Source organism: Carassius auratus, chromosome 21 (genome assembly GCF_003368295.1).
Source record: "Carassius auratus strain Wakin chromosome 21, ASM336829v1, whole genome shotgun sequence".
NCBI classification, from domain to species: Eukaryota; Metazoa; Chordata; class Actinopteri; order Cypriniformes; family Cyprinidae; genus Carassius; species Carassius auratus.
Window position 1 is genome coordinate 10771005 of NC_039263.1, and position 24578 is coordinate 10795582.

General features: G+C 37.0%; 3 protein-coding genes across 5 annotated transcripts; 1 reads left to right on the forward strand and 2 right to left on the reverse strand.

Annotated features, from left to right (window-relative positions):
- Positions 1-292: 292 nt before the first annotated feature.
- Positions 293-16119, reverse strand: LOC113038449 (phosphatidylinositol-binding clathrin assembly protein). 3 transcript variants are annotated; one of them, XM_026195856.1, is made up of 19 exons: positions 15268-16119; positions 12388-12530; positions 12076-12151; positions 11865-11967; positions 11613-11706; positions 9369-9480; positions 9073-9179; positions 8016-8057; positions 5494-5579; positions 4692-4725; positions 4364-4506; positions 4094-4179; positions 3581-3697; positions 3445-3475; positions 3194-3326; positions 3026-3049; positions 2847-2903; positions 1075-1191; positions 293-974 (listed from the first exon to the last, which is right to left on the reverse strand). In XM_026195856.1, exons 1-19 carry the CDS (start codon positions 15395-15397, stop codon positions 960-962), a joined length of 1650 nt encoding a protein of 549 aa, XP_026051641.1. In that variant the 5' UTR covers positions 15398-16119; the 3' UTR covers positions 293-959. The 3 variants fall into 3 exon arrangements, with proteins under 3 accessions (XP_026051641.1, XP_026051643.1, XP_026051642.1); XM_026195858.1 differs by lacking the exon at positions 8016-8057 and having other exon boundaries at positions 15268-15397; XM_026195857.1 differs by lacking the exon at positions 3026-3049 and having other exon boundaries at positions 15268-15397.
- A 137-nt stretch (positions 16120-16256) lies between these two features.
- On the reverse strand, positions 16257-19359 carry rab38c (RAB38c, member of RAS oncogene family). Its single transcript, XM_026195861.1, has 3 exons — positions 18813-19359; positions 18081-18361; positions 16257-17030 (listed from the first exon to the last, which is right to left on the reverse strand). Exons 1-3 carry the CDS (start codon positions 19003-19005, stop codon positions 16863-16865), a joined length of 642 nt encoding a protein of 213 aa, XP_026051646.1. The 5' UTR covers positions 19006-19359; the 3' UTR covers positions 16257-16862.
- A 1158-nt stretch (positions 19360-20517) lies between these two features.
- On the forward strand, positions 20518-23720 carry rab39ba (RAB39B, member RAS oncogene family a). Its single transcript, XM_026195860.1, has 3 exons — positions 20518-20853; positions 21525-21751; positions 22931-23720. Exons 2-3 carry the CDS (start codon positions 21537-21539, stop codon positions 23355-23357), a joined length of 642 nt encoding a protein of 213 aa, XP_026051645.1. The 5' UTR covers positions 20518-20853; positions 21525-21536; the 3' UTR covers positions 23358-23720.
- Positions 23721-24578: the final 858 nt, after the last annotated feature.

Here is a 24578-nt window from a genome sequence, read left to right on the forward strand (position 1 = left end):
CTCCTCTAATATAATCTACTGATCCATAAACTGACAAGCAAGAATACATTCAGAGTTATGTTAACATTGTGGGGCTATCCGTTAGTGGCTAGCTGTTGAGTGTACCTTGATTGTGCATCATGGGACTACTGCCATCTCATCACTACTGCCACCTCAAATGCTGTTACCTTTAATAGTGCACTATATAAGGGTGGAGAGTGTGCTTTCAGACACAACTGTAACTCAGCGTCATGGTATCTGCTGTGCATTTCAACAGATATGTAATAAATTGTATAATTTCCATACAGAAACATAATGCTGTATTTTACTTTAATCCAAACAGCCATACCTTACCATACCTGAATGAGGCATTACAAGTCATGTAGAAACGAATCAAACTTTTAAGGTGAAATCCAAAATGTTTGGGGACGAGACAAATGTACGAAAAGTGACCTGTACACATTTCTCCAAGACTCAAGAAATTGGGATGCCAGCCACTGTGGCACAATCAACATTGACAGTGGTTGATTCGAAACACTATTCAGGCAATGTGCATACAAAACCGTGGCTTGGTTTAGACATTATAAACATTGAATTAAGTGTGCACAATTACAACAATCACTTTTCCAAACGGGGGGAGGGGCTTGACATCATGACAACTTTTCATTCCACTGCAATTCACTGTACACTGTCATTCCGTTTGCATCAGCCAGTGACATCATCAAAGAGGGCTGCCTAAAAACACTAGATTTTGACACTTAGAAATTAAAGGTAACATGTAAAATGACGGAGGACTGTTATGTTGCTGGATGGAGGGGTATGTTACAAACACACGGGCTAAAGGGGAAAATGCCACATGAACATCTTCAGTCTCTTTGACCCAGTTGAACCGTTTCTCATGTCTGCCTTGCCATTTTTGGTTTTGGATTGGATGATGTTTTTCCTTGGGCATATGTGTCAGTTCATCATGCTCCTCAGTGCTACATGAAGTGCATCTGGAAAAAAGGGAACAATTTTATCACAGGTTACAAGTACAGGTACGCACTGAAAAACAGCCGTCAATATAATCTTAATGAAGCTCTTGAGCGAGCATACCTGAGCTCCAGGCATTGGGGTGAATGGATTGGTGGTGCGCAGGATGGGCTGGTTATATATCACAGGCTGGGGAGCCATTAAGGGCATTGACCCCATCTGGCCCACAGGGGGAGGAATCTACAGAGCAATGAAATGTTCAGCATGAGCGTTGTACTTGAGGGTTTAAGTCCTGGCTTCTTAAAAGGTTAGCTCACCCAAAAATGAAAATTAGCCCATGTTTTACTCACCTTCAAGGCACCCTCTAGGTGTATATGACTTTCTTCTTTCAGACAAATCCAGTCAGTTATATAAAAAATTATCCTTGCTCTTCCAAGCATTGGAATGGGAGTAGGCGGTTGTTTTTTTCAACAGTCCAAAAAACATAAAATAAAGCGCATCCATCCATATTAAAACATGCCTCACACAGCTCCAGGGGGTGAATAAACGCCTACTGAGTGAATCATTGTGTTTTTATAAGAAAAATATCCATATTAAAAATGTTATCATGAACCGCCGGCGTATATGCTACGCCAATGTCGTCTGCCCAGAAAGGCTTGCACATATAACAGTCAGCGGAAGTGAGAAAAAGGTGTTTCTAACATTTAAATATGGATAGTTCTCTTCCAAAAACACATCGATTCGCTACAGGAAGCCTTTATTCAACCCCTGAAGTAATGTGAGCCATGTTTTAATATGAATGGATGCACTATATTTGATGTCTTTTTTTGGACTGTTGAAAAAAAATTCCCACTTACTCCCTTTCTAGTGCTAGGAAGAGCAAGGATAATTTTTAGTATAGTTCCGACTGAATTCCTCTGAAAGAAGAAACCTAAGATGCCTTGAGGGTGAGTAAATCAAGGGGTAATTTTCAGTTTGGGTGAACTAACCCTTAAAAATGCTTTGAAGATTTGGAAAGGAGTAATTACGAATCAGGTGCATTCACATAACTATGGTCGGAGGAAGATGATGATGTACCTTTTAGTAAAATCAACAAAATTTTAAATCTACAAAATGATAAATAAAGAAGGTGCATAGGGTGTCTTTATTATGTTTTCTAAATTTATTTTTTAGATATTATATTGTTATTGTACAATACAATGGTATTTTGTACATGCAACTTAGATTTACTGCAAATGAAAACAGTTATTTAATTAATTTGAACACATTTAGCATTAATACAGACATGTTTTCTCACTAACTCGGAAACTCTGGGCTTTAAGAATATCTTCTCGACAGGTAATTATGAATTTGTGATGATATTTGTGTGTGTTCAACAAGTCAATCTATTCTTTCCAACATTACTTGAACGTGCCATTCTTAAAGATTCGGGTCAGTCAAAAAGGTAACTGTTCATTGGTTGGTGACATGAAAAATTTCATTTTATTTTAAATAAAAAAAACTTAGATTAATTAATAATGTATTAAATCAATCAAAAGTGTACCATTTTGCCACATATTTAAAAGAAATGTTTCCTGAGCACCAAATAATCTTATTAGAATGATTTCTGAGGAACACTGAAGACTGTAATAAATACAATTGTAACAAATAATTAAATAGAAAACAGTTATTTTCAGGTTTTTTTTAAAATTAGTGTTTTTACTGTATTTTTAATAAAATAAATGCAGCCTTGCATTAAAAATATTATTAAATATATACGTAGATTAAATAAAACATTAAAATATATACAGCCGGTGACGTCACACTTCTGACGTATAAAACAGTTAATATATATTGAACCCTGAATATTATAAAGATGTCAAAATGATCAATTTGACATGATAAGAAGTACGTACCATCCCATACACAGGCACTTGGGGGGTTGTCATTGGAAATGCAACTGGAGCTGGTGCCTGAGAAAGGCAAATATTGAATAAGTAAGAATAAAGAGCATAGAAATAATTGTAACTGGTTTATTTTGATAGTTATTTGAATTAAGCTGATTAAATCATGTTTATGTACAAGCAGGACTTACATAGCCAGTATAAAACATCCCATTCTGTATCATTACAAAAACATGCAGAAGAGAGAAAGACAAAGATTTTGATTGGCAAACATATTGTACTCAAACAGATCGAACCGAAGAAGTAGATTGAAATTTCCTGATGGGAGCATGCCTTGAACAATGAGTCAATTTCCATACCATCTGTGGCATCGGTATGGGAGCAGGGGCCAGGTGTGTGTGGCTCCAGGGTGCCGTGCCATTCATGGCTTTAGACTGCCAGTGGGAACCTCCAGATGATTTCTTCTCAAAATGAGTCCACTGAACTTCTGGCCTTAAAAGAAAGGATTCCTACGTCAGACTGTTACAGCTGTACTTCATATAACAAAGACGATTGTTTATGTTGTCAATAAACCTAAAATATCATTAGCTTTACATGCTAAAAACCTTACTTTTTGGCTGGGGGTCCTCCAAAGTGTAAATCTATGACAAATGCAACATGTATAGTAAGATTGAAAGTATTACAGTCTGTAGTGATACATTAAACTGCAATAGAAACAAAATAAATGAGACGGCTGAAAGACTCACTGCCCATGAGATTGGCCAAGGACGAGTCCAGATCATTAGTAAGTAATTTTCCTCCATTGTAGAACTGTGTGCCTTGACTTTGGACCTGTGAGGAGAGGGCGGGCTTCAAAAGGGCACCTGTGTGAAAACCAATCTGGAAGAAAAAAGACAGAGGAAACAAGTCAAGCTCAAAATGCAGAGACAAAGATGCATATCAATTTCTCTCTTTAATTGAAGTCAGATTTCAATTTGATTTAATGCACTACAGGGTGGTATTTCAGACTCATTCAAGAAGATGGAGGGGAACCTGTCTGAAAATGATCATTTTTGTATTAGTTCAAAAAATGACACACTTCCCTTTTGAGAGCCTTTAAACTTATCATAAAAATACGTAAAACACTCACCCGATTGAGTAGAGAATGTTCCATATAACAAAGAAATGAAGAAAAGGCTAAATTAACATTGTATTAAAGAAAGTGCCGCAACATTCAGTATAGAAAATGACCAGAGACAGCTTTGTGCCAGTTCCATTACCTCCCCAGCTGTTGTTACTGGGTGTCTGAGCAGGGGTGCTGCAATTGTGTTGGAGATCAAAATGGTCAGTGGCGAAGTTGTGCACTCTGTTTGGGATAATCAGGAAATTTCAATTCAATCTTGTAATGAAAACACAATCACTTCTAAAACTTTGGTCTCACTTTTTCCTTGCTATGTGAATAAATTCAAATATAGTAATACAGAGTAATGTTATTTCATAATAAAGTGCCACTACGCTAGCAACACTCCAGAAAAGCAGGCCTCATGTACCCGTTTGTGATGGTGAGATCAGGTGGACTGGACAGAAGCTCGGTGGCACCGCTGCTGGTGCAGCTACTGTTGGCACTGCCCACAGACTGGCCACTGGGGGATATTGTTGGGGTTTGCATGCCAATGTCTTTGAGCTGAACAGCCTGCAGAACAGAAATAACAGCAACTTGATGACACTGACGCTGAATGTTTCAGAGAACACGTAATTGTCTGGATAATAATATGCAAAAGGGAAGGGCTTTGAAAATATGTTTCATGCTGTTGTGAAGTTGGCACTCATTAGCAATTTGACAGAAATATGAAGCGATAAATGAATTAGATTTCATACCTTTGCAGGCTGTAGTCTGTCACCCTCCACCTCCCTATGAATGGAAAAATAGAATGATTTACTGGAACGTCTGATAGCAACGGATCCATAAACAAACAAATCAATTGCACTATTTAGGCAAGTTTCAGTGTGTACATTATGAGGATCTGTGAAAACCATACTGTGAGAACCAGAATCACTATGGCAACATGGTTATGAGCTGAACTGTAATGACCATTCAAACTGGCACCTAATTTTGGGCCAAGTGGAGTTTGAATGCATCTAACAGAGAAAAAAAGAAAGTTTTGGTGTTTTGCGTGATTATAGCAAGTAATAAAAAGTGTCTAAAATGCTGTGGCAGAGATGAAGAAATCTTCAATTTCTGATTAAAAATTGATTTTCAGATTGTATTATTTCTTTGAAAAAATCATGTGACAATAAAATCATTAAGGGGGCCCAAGGGGGCCTCAAGATAACTTGACATTATTTAATTATTTATTTGTTAATTTTAATTTTGATTTATTTTATTACTAATTTATTTGTTACATTACATCAAAACATTTTTTTAATAATGTTGTGGGGAAAAAAGGGATCTTGGAGTTCACAAGTTTGAGAAACACTGATCTCAATTGATTAAATCAAAGAAAAATGGCTGAACACTTTTTTTAATGTGTGAAATCATTATTAATACAAAGAGTACAATTCCAAGAACTTGGCAAATGTTTATAAACTACATTATCATCATTTTTTTGCCTATTCATCAGGCTGGACATTTTTATTTGTCATTGACCTGCATCCCGAATTCCAGTATTATTTCGCGTACCTGCTGCCGGTAGAGGCCTCTTTCATTCTCTTGCCCTCCAGAGAAGCCAGATGTTGTTCCAGAGCTTCTAAGAGACTGCTGGGAGCCTGGTGGTGAGGGCGAAAAGGGATCAGGCAACACAACAAAATCGTTAAAAGTAGCAGCAGCAGCGAATGATCAAAACACACATTCATACACAGACATTTGCACTTCTATCTATGAATCCTAAAATAAGAAATTGATGCCAAAACTACGTATACTTATATTCTATCATCTCTCAATCACTCATACCTCCACACAACAAAAAGGCTGCGTAACTAAGAGAACCTAATAGTGGTTATGAGATTCTGAAAACAAAGGGGAAACACAACAGAAGTAATTTAAGTGGAGAGGACTTAAGCTTAAAAGCTACACATGCAAAAAAAAAAATCTGTTTCCCATGCAAGTTCTCCGACAGACTGTTTCCTAAGACCTGTGAGGTCAACTGAGATCACTGGAGAATAATTAAAACCATGAAAAAAAGCAAACTGACCTACAAAAGGGGGTTTTGTAATCATGCACAGGATATAACTGCACAGGTATCAAAAGCCACAGCAGAACCTGCTAATCTTTGGATTCCACTTGGATTTCTTGGAAATAAATAAGGAGTAAAACTGTAGCATGTTCGGCCCGATTGTAATGTCTGCATCACCAGTTTGATAGATTCCCAAAACACTTGGAAGCCAAAGCAGGTTAACCGAAGAAAGGCAAACATTGAGTGAGCCCACGCTGCCAGTATTTTATGCACGTATTGCACTTTCATCCGGAAGGAGCAGCGTCAATTGAATTGAAACGCTGGTCGAAAGGATTCAGTACAAGGGCACTTGCTCTTATACAATGTTTGCCTTCTGGCCACGCGCATGCCAATTCAAAGGAGGAAATTTCACAGATTTCTCAGATGAGTAATTTTAAGGAAGACAATAGAGGGAGCATTCTACTGAGAAATCTTAAACATATGCAACGAAACAACACACTATAAAAGGAGAGATAAACAAGGAAGAGAAGTTAAGACAAGGGTACTACAGAAGCAGGAGTATACAAAAGGCCATAATGAATATCTAGCTTACAGACAAGAAAAGGCACTTAAATAGGACTCATGAAATAAGCCTAATCAATGGTGCTAATGATAGCGTACTTGAGAATAGAACGCAGGCCTTCTGAATACTGCTTCAGCTTAAGGAAACAAGGCACTCCTTCTAATAAAATGTTTTGTTGACATGTTTGAAGTACCACTGTGTAGTAGTGTGCCAGCCCAACACCTTCAGGAGTCCCTGTCCAATGTAAATGAAAATGTCAAATATGCCAAATGGTGGCAAACTGAAGGGGGACGTCAATGTCCGGTGGCACCCTTGCAGAATTGTTGAGAGACGCTGGAAAAGCAGGTCTATATTTGGCAGTGCTGCTGACTATAAAACTTCATAAGGTGCCAGGCAGAATTTAGTCCCCAGCTCCAGTTTTAAGTCATTCTTTTAGTTTAGTGCACATTCACTATTCTTCCCAAGAAGCTATCCAAGCAGAATACCCTACCAGTACAGAGATATATGGCAAAGGTGAGTGCGTACAGGTTAGGAGAGTTCTTTATTAAGCGAAGCTGTGCCCACAACTTCAGATTGGCCACATAGGGTGTGGCGGAGATCGTCACACAAGCACCATTTAGCCATATATCAATCCGCGTAAAGCCACCTTTTCGCTGTCTCCAACAAACGACCGACCAGAAGTCGCTCCATGCCAATGGAGAATTGCAAATTTCGAAATTTGCGCACTGGATTTGTGGACTGAACTTGAGCTTCGGTTGAGTTGAAACATTTCAACTTCTGTTACCAGACAACATGCGACAGATGTTGTGTATTGCAATCTACAAACCATGAGTGCGACATTTCGCCAATTTTTTAAAATTCTTAAATAAACACTCTTGCAGAATTGGCGGCAATGATATTTAAGTCCTAAATAGTTATCTAATAATTATTAAAACAACTATTTACACTCATAATATATACATTTTGTGAATCAATATCAATTAATTCGTTATTCTTGGTGTTAATACAATCATCCGACAGTTGTATGTGAGTGTCGGAGACAGCGAAGACGCAGCTTTCGAATTACAAGCAGTCAAATTTCTCATGGGTATATGCCAGTAAGAAATAGTGGCTCGAGGGGCAAGCACTAAGCTTTAATGAGACCTTAGCTGACTTTTCATTGCTAATCAAATGTGGTTATGATCAAGGCAACAGCTATCAGAGATAGCACCTGTAAAAATTCACATAGACTAGCTTTGGTACCCATTTACCTCTGGCGACAACAGAAAATGCAAAACAGCACATCTGATTCCTTGGGAGTGCGCGGGTATGGAGTAAGTTTCTTGAGGCCCCTATCCTAAAAGTCTGATAGATGAGGGGGAAATCAAAAGAAATCAGGGCAGGGGATGATGGTCTATGGGGTGAGACGTGAATGAGAGATCAGGGTGAAGCCACATGAGAGAAACTGAGATGAAATGCACCACTAACCTGTGAGAGATCTGGGATGTCAACCTGATCAATTCCAACTTGCTGTGACACAAAAGAAAAGGAAGGGAGGGAGAACGGAAAACAAAACGTGAAACCAAACGGTAAAAAAGAGAAAAACCAAGGCACGTGGAGAAGGGAGAAAGAAGAATTGAGAAAAAGAGCCATTACTCCATGCAGTGTATGAGAACCAAAAACGAAAGCATGGACGACTGGATGGATGGACACACACAGACATTGAGGTTGTGGAGGTGGCGGAGATGGTGAGTGAGAAGACACTTGTAGGTCAATGGTGAGATATATACATGACTAGGTGAGAAACATCCAAAAGAAACACACAACTAATGTTGACTTTGAAAAAAGACAAGAAAAACAAATGGCATACACACATTGTTATACAAAGAAAGAAATGTGCTCTTAAAGTCAACTTTAGTCAGTTTTTGGATAGCACTTCACCCTTTTCCTGAAGTCATATTATTCAGCCAGAAAGCAAAAAAGAAAAGGAGAGAAACCAAAAAGAGAAGAAACCAAACAAAAAACTCAAGAAGGATGTGCTAAGCATTTTACCCCAATATATGCCTCTATACACATCAAAATAATGGGCTTTACAAACAAAAGTAAACAACTAAATTCCAACCATCGCACTGGCACAGTTGTCAAAAATATCATGTCCTTTATCAAGCTGCCCAGTGTTCATTCATCTATACAGAATCAAAGCTTGATCTTTGCATCTAGTCATTAAAGCAATTATTCATCCAATAGATCCAAATTGACAACTGTGCCTGCATCCAAACTGCAAAACAAAGGTTCAAGTCATCGTTCGCACATTAAGGGACTGTCGTTGCAGTCGTGTCATAGCTCTGGTCTTGCTGTTGTAGAGAGGGACAGATAGATAGAGAGACTTTCTGCTAAGGCATGCAGAGCAGGCACCAGAACAGGCAGCATGGGGTGGGGTCCTCTGATACAGGTTTTTGGACTAAAAGGGACACTTAGCAAAAAAGGGCCTGAACAAGATGAGCCCAACCATCCCATGCATGGATTATATCTGGAGACGTTTTACCTCTGCCACCTTGAGAAACTCTGAGAGCTTGGTCATCCTGGTAAGAAACCTCTTGTATATTTCCAGCGCCTCTTTGCATTGATTCTTCTTCATATTAAAATATTTCTCTTTGAAGTGAAGAAAAAAGCAAGTTAACATTTCTCTTTGAAGTACAAAAGATATTTATAAGACATATAATATATTCATATATAAAAGTTGCTGTGACCAACATCTTTTGCGGCACATATTCATATGCATACTCAGACTACTGAATTACTGAAATTACACAGATCTTTGCTCTGAGGTGAATGCATTACCTAGCAGATTAATGACACCCTCATTGTAAGCAGCAAATATGCGGATAGAGTCCTTGAAGAGCAGCGTGAAGGCACAATTGATCACCCCATTGGTCAGTTCATTAGAGCTGGCCTACAGGGAAGCACAGAGTCACAAATGTCATCAAAACATGTATTTCTGCATGTCTACAAGGCATCTATAAATCATCAAACAATATCAAGCTTTCAAACTTCTCTTTGTGTGGGAAGCCGCATCTGAAGCACCATAGAGGGGTAAGTTGTTACAAGAGTTATATCTCAATAACAGTACGCTTAAGTCAAAGGTTCAACTATGTTTTCAAGAAGATTTTTCATAAACGTTGGGTAGGGGAAGACTGAAAGTTTTTGTTTTAAGTGTTTTACATTTCATTCATTTTTTAATCTAAAATAACAGTATTTATTATATCCTTACTATCCATATCAAATATTTTATTCCTATATCATTTTATATTTTTGCTGTAGTTTTATAAATATAAAACTATAAATACAATGTATATGTATAATATATACTACATATTTAAATATATATATATATATAATTTATTATGTAATGTACATTATGAATTATATATATATATACACACACACACACACAATGATGACGTATATGGACAAGCAATCTTGACATTTTTTTTAAATACAAAAAATAATACCTATTGCATTAATAATTACCTCAATTACCTAATTACCTAAACATTAACAATGTTGTTTGCACATAAATTCATATGAATCTTTTAAATAGTGATTCTTTTGTGTTTTTTCATCTAGATGAACTCGCCACAGCTTTAAAAATGTGGTGCAACCGTGATTTCTCAAAATTAATTCATTTTCTTAACATGCATCTTTTTTTTTTAAAGTTCTCAATAATTAAAGTATTTACAGTTTTTTTTGTTTTGTTTTTGTAAATATATTTTTGTTCTAGAATTAAGATAAATATAAAATTATAATTTACAAACACTTAAAGAAAAGCACTAAAATCACTTTAAAATTCTAAAATGAATTTATGTGCACACAACATTGCAACAATTGCAATAGATTTTATTTTTGTATTTGTCAAAAATCCTAATATGTCATATATGTCACATTATATATATCATTGTGTTATAATAACGTAAAAAACTTGAAGGAACACATTTTTTCAATTCACCAACTTATTTTTATTTACTTACTTGTGCTGTTTAACTTTGGTATAAATGCAATATCACATGAGTAGCCATCTGATATCTCTCTATATCAGCATGGCTCTAATTTCCTTCAGCCAAATCACACTCATGCTGATATAAAACTAATAACCCTATATAGACCAATTTATGGATAGACGTCACAGTTCTGTCACTTGCAGCTGTGTGCACATTGTGGTGGCAGACAAACACTGGTAGCAATTGGGGGTAAACTCCATGGAATAAAAGAATGTGAGAATAAGAGAAGAGATCCAAAATGCCTTTGGATGTCAGAATCGGAATGCAAATCATTTTTTATAGAGTACTGTTGTCAAAGACGCCATCTGAAACTCAACGCAGACGTGTAAAAGGACAGACTATGAATGAAAACCTACTGTGCTTAGCCTATTTTAAAAGCATAAATTTGATTTAAACAATAGGTCTACATTATATTCACATTCTATTTAAACCTATAACATTTTACATTCATCCATTTTATTTCACAGTTCTGACTTTTATTTCTCGCAAATGCAAGTTTATATCTCCTCGTTCAGACTTTATAACTCGATTTAACTCAACAACTGCAAGTTTGTCAATTCTGAGGGAAAAAAACAGAAGTGTGGGATAGAAAATGCTGAGTTGATTTTTTCTTATCAGTATTGGGACATATAATCTCGGATTTGGAAGAAAAATATTGAAATATTAACTCAAAATTACCTTTTTCATTCTTTTATTCCATGGCTTCCATAGACTGCTACTTTAAAATTGACATTTTCTACCACCAGATAGGCTCCGCCCACAAAAACACTGAAATGCCGAAAATGGTCTATACTTTGATTCCCTGCTATTGGATCCACATGTGTTAAATAATGCACAGTATTTCATCAAAAAATAAAATAAAGAAATAAATAAATCAAATTACACTGTGTGAAATACAGTGTTGCATAAAACTGCCGAGATGGAAGAGCAGATGTGAAATAATTGTACCAATAAAAATCGCTCATTTTATTTGTTTTATCCACACAAAAGTCTGGCTTTGGAATCTGAGATATTTTATATCCTGTACCTCAAAGTCCAGAAGGGCATCCAGCTGATTCTGAACGACAGGTAGAGTCTTCATCAGCTTTTCTATGCTCATACTGCGCATCACTCCATCCGTCCTGCGCAGAAGATATTAATAGTGTGAGGTTATACATAGTTAACTGACAGGTGTGACCACAACTGTACACCTTCAAAGGCTGCCGTTCTTTCTGCAGTAATGATGCCATTTGTCTTATTTGGCTCATTAAGGAATATTTCCCCAGAGCAGATGCCTCACCCTCTCTTCATCTTGGTGAAATCAGCTGCGACGAGTCTGTAGGACAGAGCCCTCTCAGTCAGATACCTGCTGTAACGTCTAATGTAGATGGACATATCATAACCTAGAAGAGACGTTCAATAATACAGTGCTTTAGGCCACTTAAAGCATCGCATACACAATAAATCTGATGGGAATGTTCAAAAACAAAATTATTAACCATAAAACATACCTTGTAATGCGCCTTTATCTACGAAATTATTCAAGTTAAACAGTGTGCTTCTTGATGCAAGGTACTGGATAAACCTCTGGATGATAAAAAGCAAGTGCAGGGTTAGAGCAAACCGAGCAGAACAACAACAATAAAGATCTACTGAAAAACATAAAAACAAGAAATATTATGTTACACAGCTACCTGAAAGATTTAAGGCTTCAGAAATCTGACAGAATGGTCCTGGCAAGTACTTTTGCATTGATTTTGTGACACACTACATTTCATTGAGAAACTGACGAGGACAAGAAGAATTCAAGCAGTGACTCTTACCTCGTTGCCGTACATCATGAGGTGGTGTGTAGTGATGAGAGCTTTAAAGACCACCACCCAGCTCTGATTCGCTGTCCTCTCAAACAATGTGTCAGCCAAGTGAGGTATATTCACGTTCAGCTCATTGGTGCAGTGCATTAGATCTGCGGACGGTGAGCAAAACAGAGCAAAACAATGACTGTACATCATCCAGGACTATTGTATTGTGGTTGAAAAAGGCTGTGGACTTACTTATTAGTTCAGTACTGTTCAAAAGTCTGGGGTCCTAAAGATTAAAAAAAAAACTAGGATTGCATTAGAGGGATAGTTCACCCAAAAAATGACAAATCTGTCATCATTTACACACTCTGAAGTTGTTCCAAACCTGGATGAGTTTCATTCTTCCGTGGAGCACAAAAGAAGAGATTCTGAAGAATGTGAGTAAACAGCTGATGCCAGCCACTGACTTCCATAATATGGAAAAAAAATACATTGTTTGGTTATTAGCATTCTTTAGAATATATTTTTATGTGTTCAGCATTAAAAAAAACTTGTACAGGTTTGGAACAAGTAAATGATGACAGAATTTTTATTTTGGGTGAGTCCTTTTAATTGATTAGTAAATCAATCTGAATTCATCAGAATCTTCTATTAATCAAAGAATCCTGAAAAAGTGTCACATTAGCTTAAAAATAGTGAATTAATAATAATAATAATAATAATTCATAATAATAAGAAATGTTTCTTGAGCACCAAATCAGCACATTGATTTCTGAAGGATCATGTGACACTGAAGACTGGAGCAATGGCTGCTTAAAATTCAGCTTTGCCATTACAGGAATAAATTACATTTTAGAATGCATTAAAACAGAAACCAGCTCTTTTAAATTGTAATAATATTTCACCACATCCCTGTTGCACTGAATTTTTGTAAGAATACAAGACTTCTGTCAAATAATTACATACCCCAAAATTTTGAACAGTTTGTTTGTTAAAAGAAAAATACAGTTTTTATGCATTTGAAAAATGACATGGCCAACAAACAGGTTATAATGAGCGGGGTTAGCTATTTCAGTTACACCCATCACTAACAGGTGCATACAATCAAGAACATAGTCGTCCAATTTACTTAAACGTTTTAAATAGAAACGAGTGTCCCAGAACCCCTTTGGGGGTAAACAAATGAGAAGTCCAAAAAGAAATGATTTATGAGTGAGTGAGTTTATGAATAGCCTGCACAAAGCCCAGACCTGAACACCTTTCCAGTGAATCAGAGCGCTTTCTGTGTGAATGGGGATGAATCCCTGCATCCATGTGCCAACATCTAGGAAAGCCTTCCCAGGAGAACGGGAGCGGTTAGGAAGGACTAACTGATATTTCCAATGCTTTTGAAATCAAATGTCCAATAATCAGGTCGTTTCGTTCAGGGGTCCACATTCTTTCAGTCACATAGTTGTTATGAAACTGTAGTTAATCTAGATGTCGTTCCATAGCTTTGTATAAATTGGCCAACAAATCATTCGAACCACATTCTGTGCATTCTCAAAATATCTGTCGTCTACTTCAGTGGTTCATAATTATATAAGCTGAACTGCCAGAAATGTGATGTTTCACTGTAATAGAACAATCCGTACTGATGCTGGTCTGCTATCTAACATGACATTGCTTGAATAGAGGTTACTCAAAAGTTACACTTGATTTCGCTCTAATTAACTGATAATAGAGAACCTGTGTCAGTGAATGCTAGCACATATTCAGAGAACACCTGCTACCTTTATTACTTTGAATGAGCCTGGCAGTTTATTAGATCTGCAGGCTGCTTTCTTTATGTCCCCCACAGGACACCTGCTCTGGACTCATTAACTGACAGCTTAATTGATAACCCGCTTCATTAATCAACTATGCTTAGTTTTTATTACTGAATTGAAGAAAAACTCATCTTGACGTAAAGGAAGGTGCACCTTCAAGTCTTCTGTCAGGTTTCCATTCTGAGTCATACAAAGGTGGGATCAAAATAAATAAATAACTCAAACTGCAAATACAAATATCGGTCATAGCAATCACCTTGCCAAGATAGTGGTGGTATTTCGATTTCACAATCGTTATTGTGACTCATATCAGTAAACAGGATTTTTTAACATAAATAACTTCACTATGCTTCTTGCATTAACCTAACACATTAAAAACAAATGGCTCATTTAACAAATGCAATGCAGCATATAATAAACCGGATTAAGGTTGCATAAGGTCCTATATGAAACACCTTAAGCTACAAACACCACTGCATTATACCGCTGTCACCTTCAGTGACTCAGACTAGGATGGCAAACTGTGCAAGTCAACAATGGAGAAATACAAACAGCAACACCAACACTGAAAACAGGAATTAAGGTACAAACCACGCGCAATCTGCACGTTGCATTGTGTACGCAAGCTGTGTTCATCATGCTATGCCCTTGACATTGTATGTTTCCTATAGGATTTAACCATGAACACGTTGTCTACATAGGAATCTGCAGAATTACTGAATAATAATCTAGTTGTGGTATCTCCGATGTGGCATGCATAGAATCACAATGATTCGAATAAACAAATAAATGAAGAACGTAACGTGAAATGGTCAAGAGGTCCCTGTCGTATGCAAATTGGTCAGTGTGTCTAATTTGCATTACGTCCCCACGGGACTGTGAACGTGCCACAGTGACCTTCAGTTAATTGATGAAATGAACTATATAATGTCTGTCCAGAAATCATCATGTAGAATTATCATTTAATTGTCCTCGATAAGGTTGTAAATGGCAGCAATTGAGCAGCTGGAAAAGAGTGAATGTATGACAGCAGAAGCACAGTGCAAAGCACAACGGGTGACATTTAGCAGCATTTTTTTCTGCTTTAACCTACAATCAAGGTGCTTCTTCTTGGGCGCGCTGACTTCGTGGGTCGTGGCCTTGCACACGGCTTTGCTGATGGCAGATCCGGTCATGCTGTGCTGAGCCGCGGCGATCCGGTCCGTGATGGACTGTCCCGACATATTACGATTTTCAATAAATCGTCTCTCAAACAAATCTATTCGCTGCAGGGGTGTGTGGGAGCCCGCTCCGTGGGCTTAGTCGGTCTTGCGGAGAGCGCTAGCCTGATACGAACCGGACACGGGCGAGGATGCTCTGACATTCAGATAACGGCAATCACCGCGCGCTGAAACGATGACAATATAATGACCGATCGTTATTTAAATAGGCCTATCCGTTCACCACGCGCAAAAATGACACTATGTTACTCGCTAGCCTCCGGTGTTGCCGGTTAACCATGTGATTGCTGTTTGAAGAACGAAGCTAGCTACGATCTCGGCGAACGAAAATGAAATTCGGAGCGTTCTCGACGTCTAGCAGCGGAAATCTCGCTCTGCTTCATTGCATGCGCGGAGTCGGTGCATCACGGAATTTGATACCAAGCATCATTTCCCAAATTCCTTCAGCGAGCGCCCTTACGCGTTATATAAATGCATGCGCTACTGAGAATACGAAATATTATGTGGCTATTATCCCAGTCGAACAGTTGCAGCAGTGGTCCTAAATGTGAGAATTCGGCATCTCCTCGATGACATCTTTGATGAAGCAACAATTCCAATTTCCTATAGTTAACGGTCGGACGCTCCGCGCAAAATGGCAGTGTGAGAATCAGGTGACTGGAGAGGGGGGCGATTGGACTGTGTCAGAATATCTGGGGTGGGCACCTTAAGGTGGAATTTCCGCACTGCTTTAAACCCCCTCTGTACATTCATAAGAATGCACCAGACGGCCATTTCAGAGTCTTTAATGGTGCATCTTCCCTCTTTTCCTTGCACAAGCCTGAATTACGCAGGACTACAATATCATATTCAAGAGCTTGCATGAGGGAAAATATTGCATGCTTTATTTGTTAATGCACGACGTTGCAGGATAACATTTCTAGATACTGTAGCTGTGCAAGTATTGGGAAAATATTGTATGCTTTATTTGTTAATGCAAGACGTTGCAGGATAACATTTCTAGATACTGTAGCTGTGCAAATATTAAGGTATTTTGTGTGCACATCACAGTTTTTTAATCTTATAGGCTAACTCAAAAAGAGGTCATTTTTAATAAATCTTGCATGCTCAAAGAGTCCGCATACTGAACAGCAAGAAATGCATAATTGACCTGGAATTGTGTTATAAAATACTTGGTATTTGGCTAAAACAGCAGAGTATTCATCCGTAAACAGAACACTGATGAGTGAAATCCTTGAAACTCCAGCACCACAAACACAGTGCACTTAATGATGTGAGATTTCACGCTACATATAATCAGCACAATCCTTCTTCACAGTCCCCGCCATTTTGTTGCATTTCTTGTGTCTTGAAGATGAATCTCATTGTTTTGGGATTACCATTAAATGGCCACGCCCCTTTAAATCTATAACAAACAACATATTTTTTGTTTGTTTTATCACATCCATTGATATTCATCCTCATGTACTCAAGATTTGGAACACGCCGTGCATCTGGCTCGGACCCGTTCTTTTGTGTTGTTGTTGTACCCGGGGAGGGCCACCACGTCTGGCTCTGTGTTGCTGGTGATGTTCTCCTCATGGGCTAAAATGTGATCCACCAGACATTTAGCTGCCGCCTCAATGTTTGTGTTTTCCTTCAGTGGGCATAAAATAAAACACAAAGAATATGGGAGTCATTCAGACAATAAGATCACAAAGCCCTATATTACAGCCACATACATCTCCGTTGAAAAGTCTGGGGGTAGTAAATATTGTAAAATATTATTAATATTTAAACTTTTTTTATTTCAATACATTTAAAAATTTATTTTGTTCTTGTTATGGCACATCTGAATCATTAGTCTTCAGTGTCACGTGATCCTTCAGAAACTGTTCTAATATTTTATAACATAAAACATTTTATAACATTTTATAACATAATTTATTAAATCATTCTAATATTAATATTACAAATCCTTCTAGAGACTGATTTGGTGACATTGAAGTATCAATGCTGAAAACAGATGAGCTGTTTAATATTTTTTCAGAAACCATGATATATTCTTTCAGGATTCTTTGATCAAAACAACATCAATATTTTCAATAGATGTTTTTAGAAAGAGTATCTCTTTGCTGTCACTTTTGATTAATGCATTGCATTTTTGCTGAATAAAAGTATTAGATAACTTATACAAATTTTATTGACACCCAAACATTTGAACATTCATTTGTATATAATTTATTATTATTTTATCAACACACATAATTCCCAATCACAAAGGCAGCTTTAAACTGCCTGGTTGAATTTTATATTGTATTAAAAAGTTGAAACGAAAGTATATAAAAAGAGCACAGTCATAAAGTGATAAAGCTGATCCAGAGTTAAAATGTTTCAGACAGTATGGTGTTGTAATTTATTTGAGGATCCACTTTATACCCTATCACACCCAACCGTGGAACTCATTAAAGTGGGGGTGTAGATGGTAAACAATGGCTTTCCTGCTAATAAGCACAATGCATTCTTGCTGTATTTGTGTTAAATGCAAACAGCTACACAATCACACACACACAGATCCTGATTCTGTATCTCTACATCTGTGAAAATGGAGCAGAACCGATGGATGATTATAAACATCCATTAATCTACTAAGTAATTCATATGGTCGGATACTATCCTGCTCAGGGTCACAAAATAAACCCCTCACCTTTGCGGAGGTCTCAAACCAGCCCACAAATCCGTTCTCTTTGCAGAATGTATCAAGCTTTGGAATCTGGGAACGCAGACCTTCAAGTGACTGGTCAGACTTGTTGGCCAGAAGTACAGCTGGGACAGGTTTGCCGTTGCTGAGAGTGGCCTTTAAGTCCAGGTCGTCTTTCCATTTCAGCACTGCGTCAAACGTGGAGGCTCTGGTCACATCAAATACTATGAGGGCTCCCACGGCCTCCCGATAGTAAACCCGTGTCATGTTCCCATAGCGCTCCTGTCCTATGATGAACGTGTGATGGCAAATTTAAGGTTAAACATCACTCAGACATAAATAGCATCAAGCTTTTAATGTTTTTAAATCCTACAATAACTCTGTGTTGATCTACACTGTCTCTCTCTCTCTCTCTGTGTGTGTGTGTGTTTATGGACTTTACCTCAAACTCTCATGTGACTTTAGCACGAGTATGAGACCAGCTGAGATCAACACAAGACACATTCCTTCACATTCACACAAGGAGGAGATTTCAGAGAAGCAACAGCCTACTTACAATGATTTAACATGGAACGCCAACACTATACAAATGTTGTGTAATATATCTTGTTACTTTAATTGTCTTTGAACTAGCACTAGATCATGTGAATTGAGCATCTCGTAAAGTAAAATAAATCACAGCCAGCGGGATATGTTTAACATATACATTAAATATTAAAGAGTTTAATAGGAGAATACCTGCTATGTCCCATAACTGCAACCGGACCACCGTCTGACTGTCCCAGTGAAGGACTTTAAGAGCAAAATCCACTCCAATTGTTGCGCGATAATGTTGAGAAAATATTTGATGAACGTATCGTTTGATTATCGACGTTTTTCCCACTCCGAGGTCTCCGATGACTAGAACTTTGAATAAATGTTCTTTCTGCATGACGACTTAAAAATAGCACATAAACAACCATTTGTAGCACTTGAGTGATCTTATGTTTTACAGCTTATCCATTTATCGTTGTAGGATTAAAGTTTGTGAGAGGCACGCGCTCTTAAAATGTTTATATAGGCCTAATGCTCAACGTTAGGTCAAACCGCTGTCAATGTTACTTTTTGCTCGTCCCCCATACTATATAAAAACACAGATTGTGTTACAAAATTTACCTTCCCATTAGCTCCACATGAGAAAGAAAACAAAGTGGACGCAAAAAAAAAGCCACAAGATGATTTCTGCTTCTTCTTCGTCAAGTACAGAAGTGATGAAAAATAATGGAATGGAACTCAAGAACGCCACGCCCATTAACACACGTTGCCTCATAGCCACGCCCCATCTGAGTGATTGATTTAAAAACATTTGTTACGTTTGTCATAAGATAATGTTTGGGGCATTTGTAAAATTTTTAAAAAGATAACTAGATTATCTTTGTGGTAACAGAAGTAATAATCATATATTTTAAACATTTTATATTTTAAAGATTATTTAATATTATCAAAAGTGAGATTTGCAGCACCTCCCAATGTACCCATAAAACTGCACAACGTGGGTGTGTTTACATTTGTCAGACTGGTCTAACAATAATATTTTGATTATATCTAAGTGTTATTTACACAAATAGAGATTTGTTAAAGTTCCCTCCGTGTTTTTGTGGCGTTTAAAAAATTATAATTTAATGTATTTATTAAGCAGCTGAAATTTTGATTCCATTTGATTTGATTTATGCTATGATTTGGGTTATTTGTTTCAGTGCGTGCTGTTTTATTAATTTATTGTGTTTGTGTTTGTGTTGATGGGTAGATAAAATGTCTATATAAATGTCTGTATATAAAATGTAATTTATTATATAAAATGTATAATTTATTATATAAAATGTATAATTTATTATATAAAATATATATTTAATTTCAATATAAAAATTTTAATTATGGTTTATGCATTTGTTCGGTAGGCTATTTAGTTTCCTCTCTGTTTGATGTTTAAATACAAGAATAAGAATTTAATTTAAAATGCTCAGAATAAAGGCCAGTGATTAGAGCTGGCATATTTGGATATTTGTAGCAATATCCAACAATAAGCTACACTGTTTGGGGCAAAATTATTGATTTTTATTTTATGACAAATTTCATTAGGAAATTAAGTAAAGATAAATAAAATATTTAGTAAATTTCCTACTGTAAATATATAAAAACTTACTTCTTGATTAGTAATATTGCTAAGATCTTCATTTGGACATTTTTAAAGGCGATTCTTATGACTGATTTTGTGGTCCAGGGTCACATATTCCTTATTTTGAAAAAGTCCATTTGAAAGTCACAAATGATAAGCGTCAGTGGTAGGGCTCAACTGTAACTGCCAGTATAAACATCTATAAGCCTCCTGGAAGTGTTGAATGAGGGAGCATGTGCGTCACTCTATCAGTTATTACGGTAATGGTACTGATGAGGGATGAGTCAGGCTATACGATGCTCATGATACTGCCATTTTAACAGCACATTTTCACAAACATCACTTTATCCCTAATCACGAGATCGTCAATATGAATTTACAAAGAATTTATGGGCATTCTGAAACTAACAGGTCTTAATGCAAACGCCCCAGTCGATTATATTCATTCGTTTGGTCAGTTAGTGCGGGACTAGTTGCACATTTATCCTCAAAAAAAAAAAAAAAAACATTCGGGTGTGCTCGGATGCCTTGCCTGGGAACGCCACGGTGTTCTACGCTTTCTGCCTGAAAGACAGCGAAGAATATGGGGCTTTCCATCCTCAGACACTGAGAAGCATAACCAAGGTAATAATTAGGCTACACGAAATATACAATAATATGTGTTCATAGAGCGATTTCATTAAACAAGTGCGATGCTCCACTCATAGGCCTGCAAGTATCTACAATGCTTTAGCTAACTTAGCTTTAAACAATCTTATATCGAGAGATGCTAAATTGTGCCGTTTGGATTCTAAAGCTGAAAAACTCGTGTTAAACCTATTACATTTTAACATAAAAAATAAAATAAAAATCAGGACTGGTACAATCTCTGAGATTCACATGGGCCTACTCAAAAATGATTTTATTGACGAATTGTTGTCAATTGGATCACAGTTATAACAATTTTCAACATAATTCCGTTGTATAAATGTATAATTTGGACTGTCATACAAATTAAGGGTCTCGCATCATATATAGATTAAGGTAATTATACTAACACCTATTTGAATGATAGTCGTCCATTTAAAGAACGAAGCTCAGTTGGAAGTCTATTCTAATTCTCATCTACACGATCTGAACGCTAAAAATGACTTTTATAATATTTATAATGTATTTGAGTTGAATAATAGCCTACACATAAATAAAAATTCAAGGATAAACAAATGTCATGGTTTTTATTTTTTTATTTGTATTATTTACTCAGAAACATGTATTATTGTGTAATCCATTAACAAATCCCTGTTGTTCATTGGCAGATCAAATAAGATATGGAAGCTATATGGCTGTACCAGTTCCGGCTGATTGTCATTGGCGACTCGACGGTGGGGAAGTCTTGTTTGATCAGACGCTTCACAGAAGGACGTTTTGCACAGGTGTCTGATCCTACTGTTGGCGTAGACTTCTTCTCCCGTCTGGTAGAGATTGAACCGGGCAAACGCATCAAGCTTCAGATCTGGGACACGGCAGGCCAAGAGAGATTCAGGTACATCTGTGGTATTTGATGACATTTATATGTAGCTATCACAGTTACATGCATTCTCCAACTGTAATTCTAAACCATTTAAAACAAGAGATTTGTGGCTTTTAGTCAATTGTTAGCGTTTGGGCTTTCTATATAATAGCATACACTTAAACATAGGCAAAATTAATTCTTTGGCAGATAAATGCATTTCAAATGTATAGACTTTCTCTTCCAGGAAAACAAGCCCAAAAAATGTATGCCTCATTCTGCACTACACAGATTTTTTGACCAATCAAATGCTCTCTAAAATGCGGAAGTCCCTCCCCTGCTGAACACTATTGGCACACATTAACACGGTTGCTTAATGACTTAATGAAGGAAGATAAATAAATGATTTAATTTTTTTATTTAAAACCCCCCAATTGTTGGAATGGCCTTACATGTTAGTTTCCTTGTAAGAGGACAATACATGCAATCTTAGACATTAAACACAAATAAAACATTTTAGTACATTGAGAGAAGAAATATTACTGTGCACTTATTACACACACAAAAAAATTGGTGTAGAAATAGTTTTCACTCAGAAATTGCTATTAAATTTCACAAATAATAAAGAAAATGGCAAATAACACACTGAATTAAACATGAAATCAGTTTTAAAGTAGAATATCTTAAATAGTATTATCTTGTAAAATGTAATCCAGTTATCTTTGTTTTTCATCTCTCTTTTTACAATTTACTCAGTTACATATTTTCTCTTAGTGTCAAATCCATATGTAAACTTATGCTTCTTATTACACATTAGTTTAACTACAGTATATACACAGAGACTTTGACATTTTCCTCACATTCAATCTTGTTCCCAACCTGCAATACTTTTCTGTCACTGTACATATGTATTACATTAAATAAATTAAAAGATGCGACAAAAAAATAAGCATCCCACAGATTTCATTAACTATTTCAAAGCACTCACTAAATTCTTGGATTTCAGGCTGTAATCATTTTCTGCTTATAGCTTTCTTATTGGTTATTAGCATCTATTCCCATCAAGTATTGACATGCTAGTTTCATGTTATTGAATACAAATTAAGTCATCCTTTTTACTGCTCATCCACAGCCGTTGATTTATATGATGTAACATGCAACATGCTGCACCATCTGTCTGATATTGTCTGCTTTTCTCTGTATGTGATCTAGATCTATCACAAGGGCTTATTATCGTAATTCAGTGGGTGGCCTTTTGCTTTTCGACATCACCAACCGCCGCTCCTTCCAGAATGTCCACGAGTGGCTGGAGGAAGCGCGCAGTCATGTGCAGCCGCACAGCATTGTCTTCTTACTGGTGGGCCACAAGTGTGACCTGGAGCAGCAGCGGCAGGTGAGCCAGCAGGAGGCCGAGAAACTGGCAGCCGCTTACGGCATGCGCTACGTGGAGACCTCGGCGCGTGACGCCATAAACGTAGAGAGGGCCTTCACGGAGCTGACGCGCGATATCTACGACTTAGTCAAAAGTGGTGAGATCACCATCCAGGAGGGCTGGGAGGGTGTTAAGAGCGGTTTCGTGCCCAACGTGGTGCACTCATCCGAGGAGGTGACCAAGAGCGACCGCCGCTGCCTCTGTTGATCAAGTGACTTCTGTATCATGCTCCTTCACTGCAAAACCAGTGCCGTCGTTCTCCCTTAGCTTGACAACCCACAAATACTCATCCCCTCGATCAATGTTTCCTGCTTTCGTAGTTAATTCGAATAAAGTTCCTATTCTCTTTAAAGCCAATTCAGATAATGACCTTAATGTGACCCTGGACCACAAAAGCAGTCATAAGGGTCGATTATTTTGGAAATTGAGATTTGTACATCTTAATAAATAGGCTTTCCATTGATGTGTGGTTTGTTAGGATCGGACAATATTTGGATGAGAAGCACCTATTTGAAAATCTGGAAACTGAGGGTGCAAAAAAAAGAAAAAGTTGTCCAAATGAAGTTCTTACTAGCGATGCATATTACTGATGAAAAATTACTTTTTTATATATTTATGGTAGGAAATTTACAAAATATTTCATGGAACATGATCTTTACTTATATTATCCTGATGATGTTGGGCATAAAAGAAAAATCTGTCATTTTGACCCATAAAATGTATTGTTTGATATTGCTACAAATATACATGTGCAACTTATGATTGATTTTGTGGACCAGGGTCACAAATATCAGCAAATGTGAATTTCTTGGAGCTTTGGCAAGTCTCAATCAATCTGGGAGGATGGAACATGGAGAACTGAGTTGTGGGAACTGTTTAAGAATAAAAAAAAAATGCAGAAACACTGATACCTTGAAGCAAAGACTGATCTGAAGTTTAAACCAAAAGTTCACCAAGAAATGATGGATCATTTGAGAGCATGTACAGGAGGACCACACCAATCCAAATGTCCCGTTGGAATCAATAGCCCCTAATGTGCTCACTTAGGATGCTTATTAATAATACTTTTCTGTAATTTATTTTTGAATGGAATTTTTAGCAAGGATGCATTCAGCTGATCAAAGTTGACAGTAAAGACTTCAATATTATTACAGAAGTTCAAATGTATGTGGTTCTTTCAACTTTCTATTCATCAAAGAATCCTGAAAAAAACATATCATGGTTTCCTCAATGATATTAAGCAGCACACTGATAATTTAACCAAATCAACATATTAGAATGATTTCTGAAGCACCATGAGGTACTGAAGAATGGTGTAATGACTATGCTATTACAGGAATAAAAAAAACATTCAAACTGTACACAATATTACTGTATTTTTGATCAAATAAAAGCAGTTCATTCGATACATTAAAAAATCTTACCAAC

Coding starts and splice junctions, on each gene's coding strand:
- LOC113038449 (XM_026195856.1), bottom strand. CDS start 15,397: ATGTCGGGACAGTCCATCACGGACCGGATCGCCGCGGCTCAGCACAGC. Junction 12,531..15,267: donor CAAGAAGAAGCACCTTGATT/GTAGGTTAAAGC, acceptor CACCGTCCGCAG/ATCTAATGCACTGCACCAAT. Junction 9,180..9,368: donor GGGTGTCATTAATCTGCTAG/GTAATGCATTCA, acceptor TTCACTTCAAAG/AGAAATATTTTAATATGAAG.
- rab38c (XM_026195861.1), bottom strand. CDS start 19,005: ATGCAGAAAGAACATTTATTCAAAGTTCTAGTCATCGGAGACCTCGGA. Junction 18,362..18,812: donor GCAGTTATGGGACATAGCAG/GTATTCTCCTAT, acceptor CGTTCATCATAG/GACAGGAGCGCTATGGGAAC. Junction 17,031..18,080: donor GGTTTGAGACCTCCGCAAAG/GTGAGGGGTTTA, acceptor TGCCCACTGAAG/GAAAACACAAACATTGAGGC.
- rab39ba (XM_026195860.1), top strand. CDS start 21,537: ATGGAAGCTATATGGCTGTACCAGTTCCGGCTGATTGTCATTGGCGAC. Junction 21,752..22,930: donor GCAGGCCAAGAGAGATTCAG/GTACATCTGTGG, acceptor TATGTGATCTAG/ATCTATCACAAGGGCTTATT.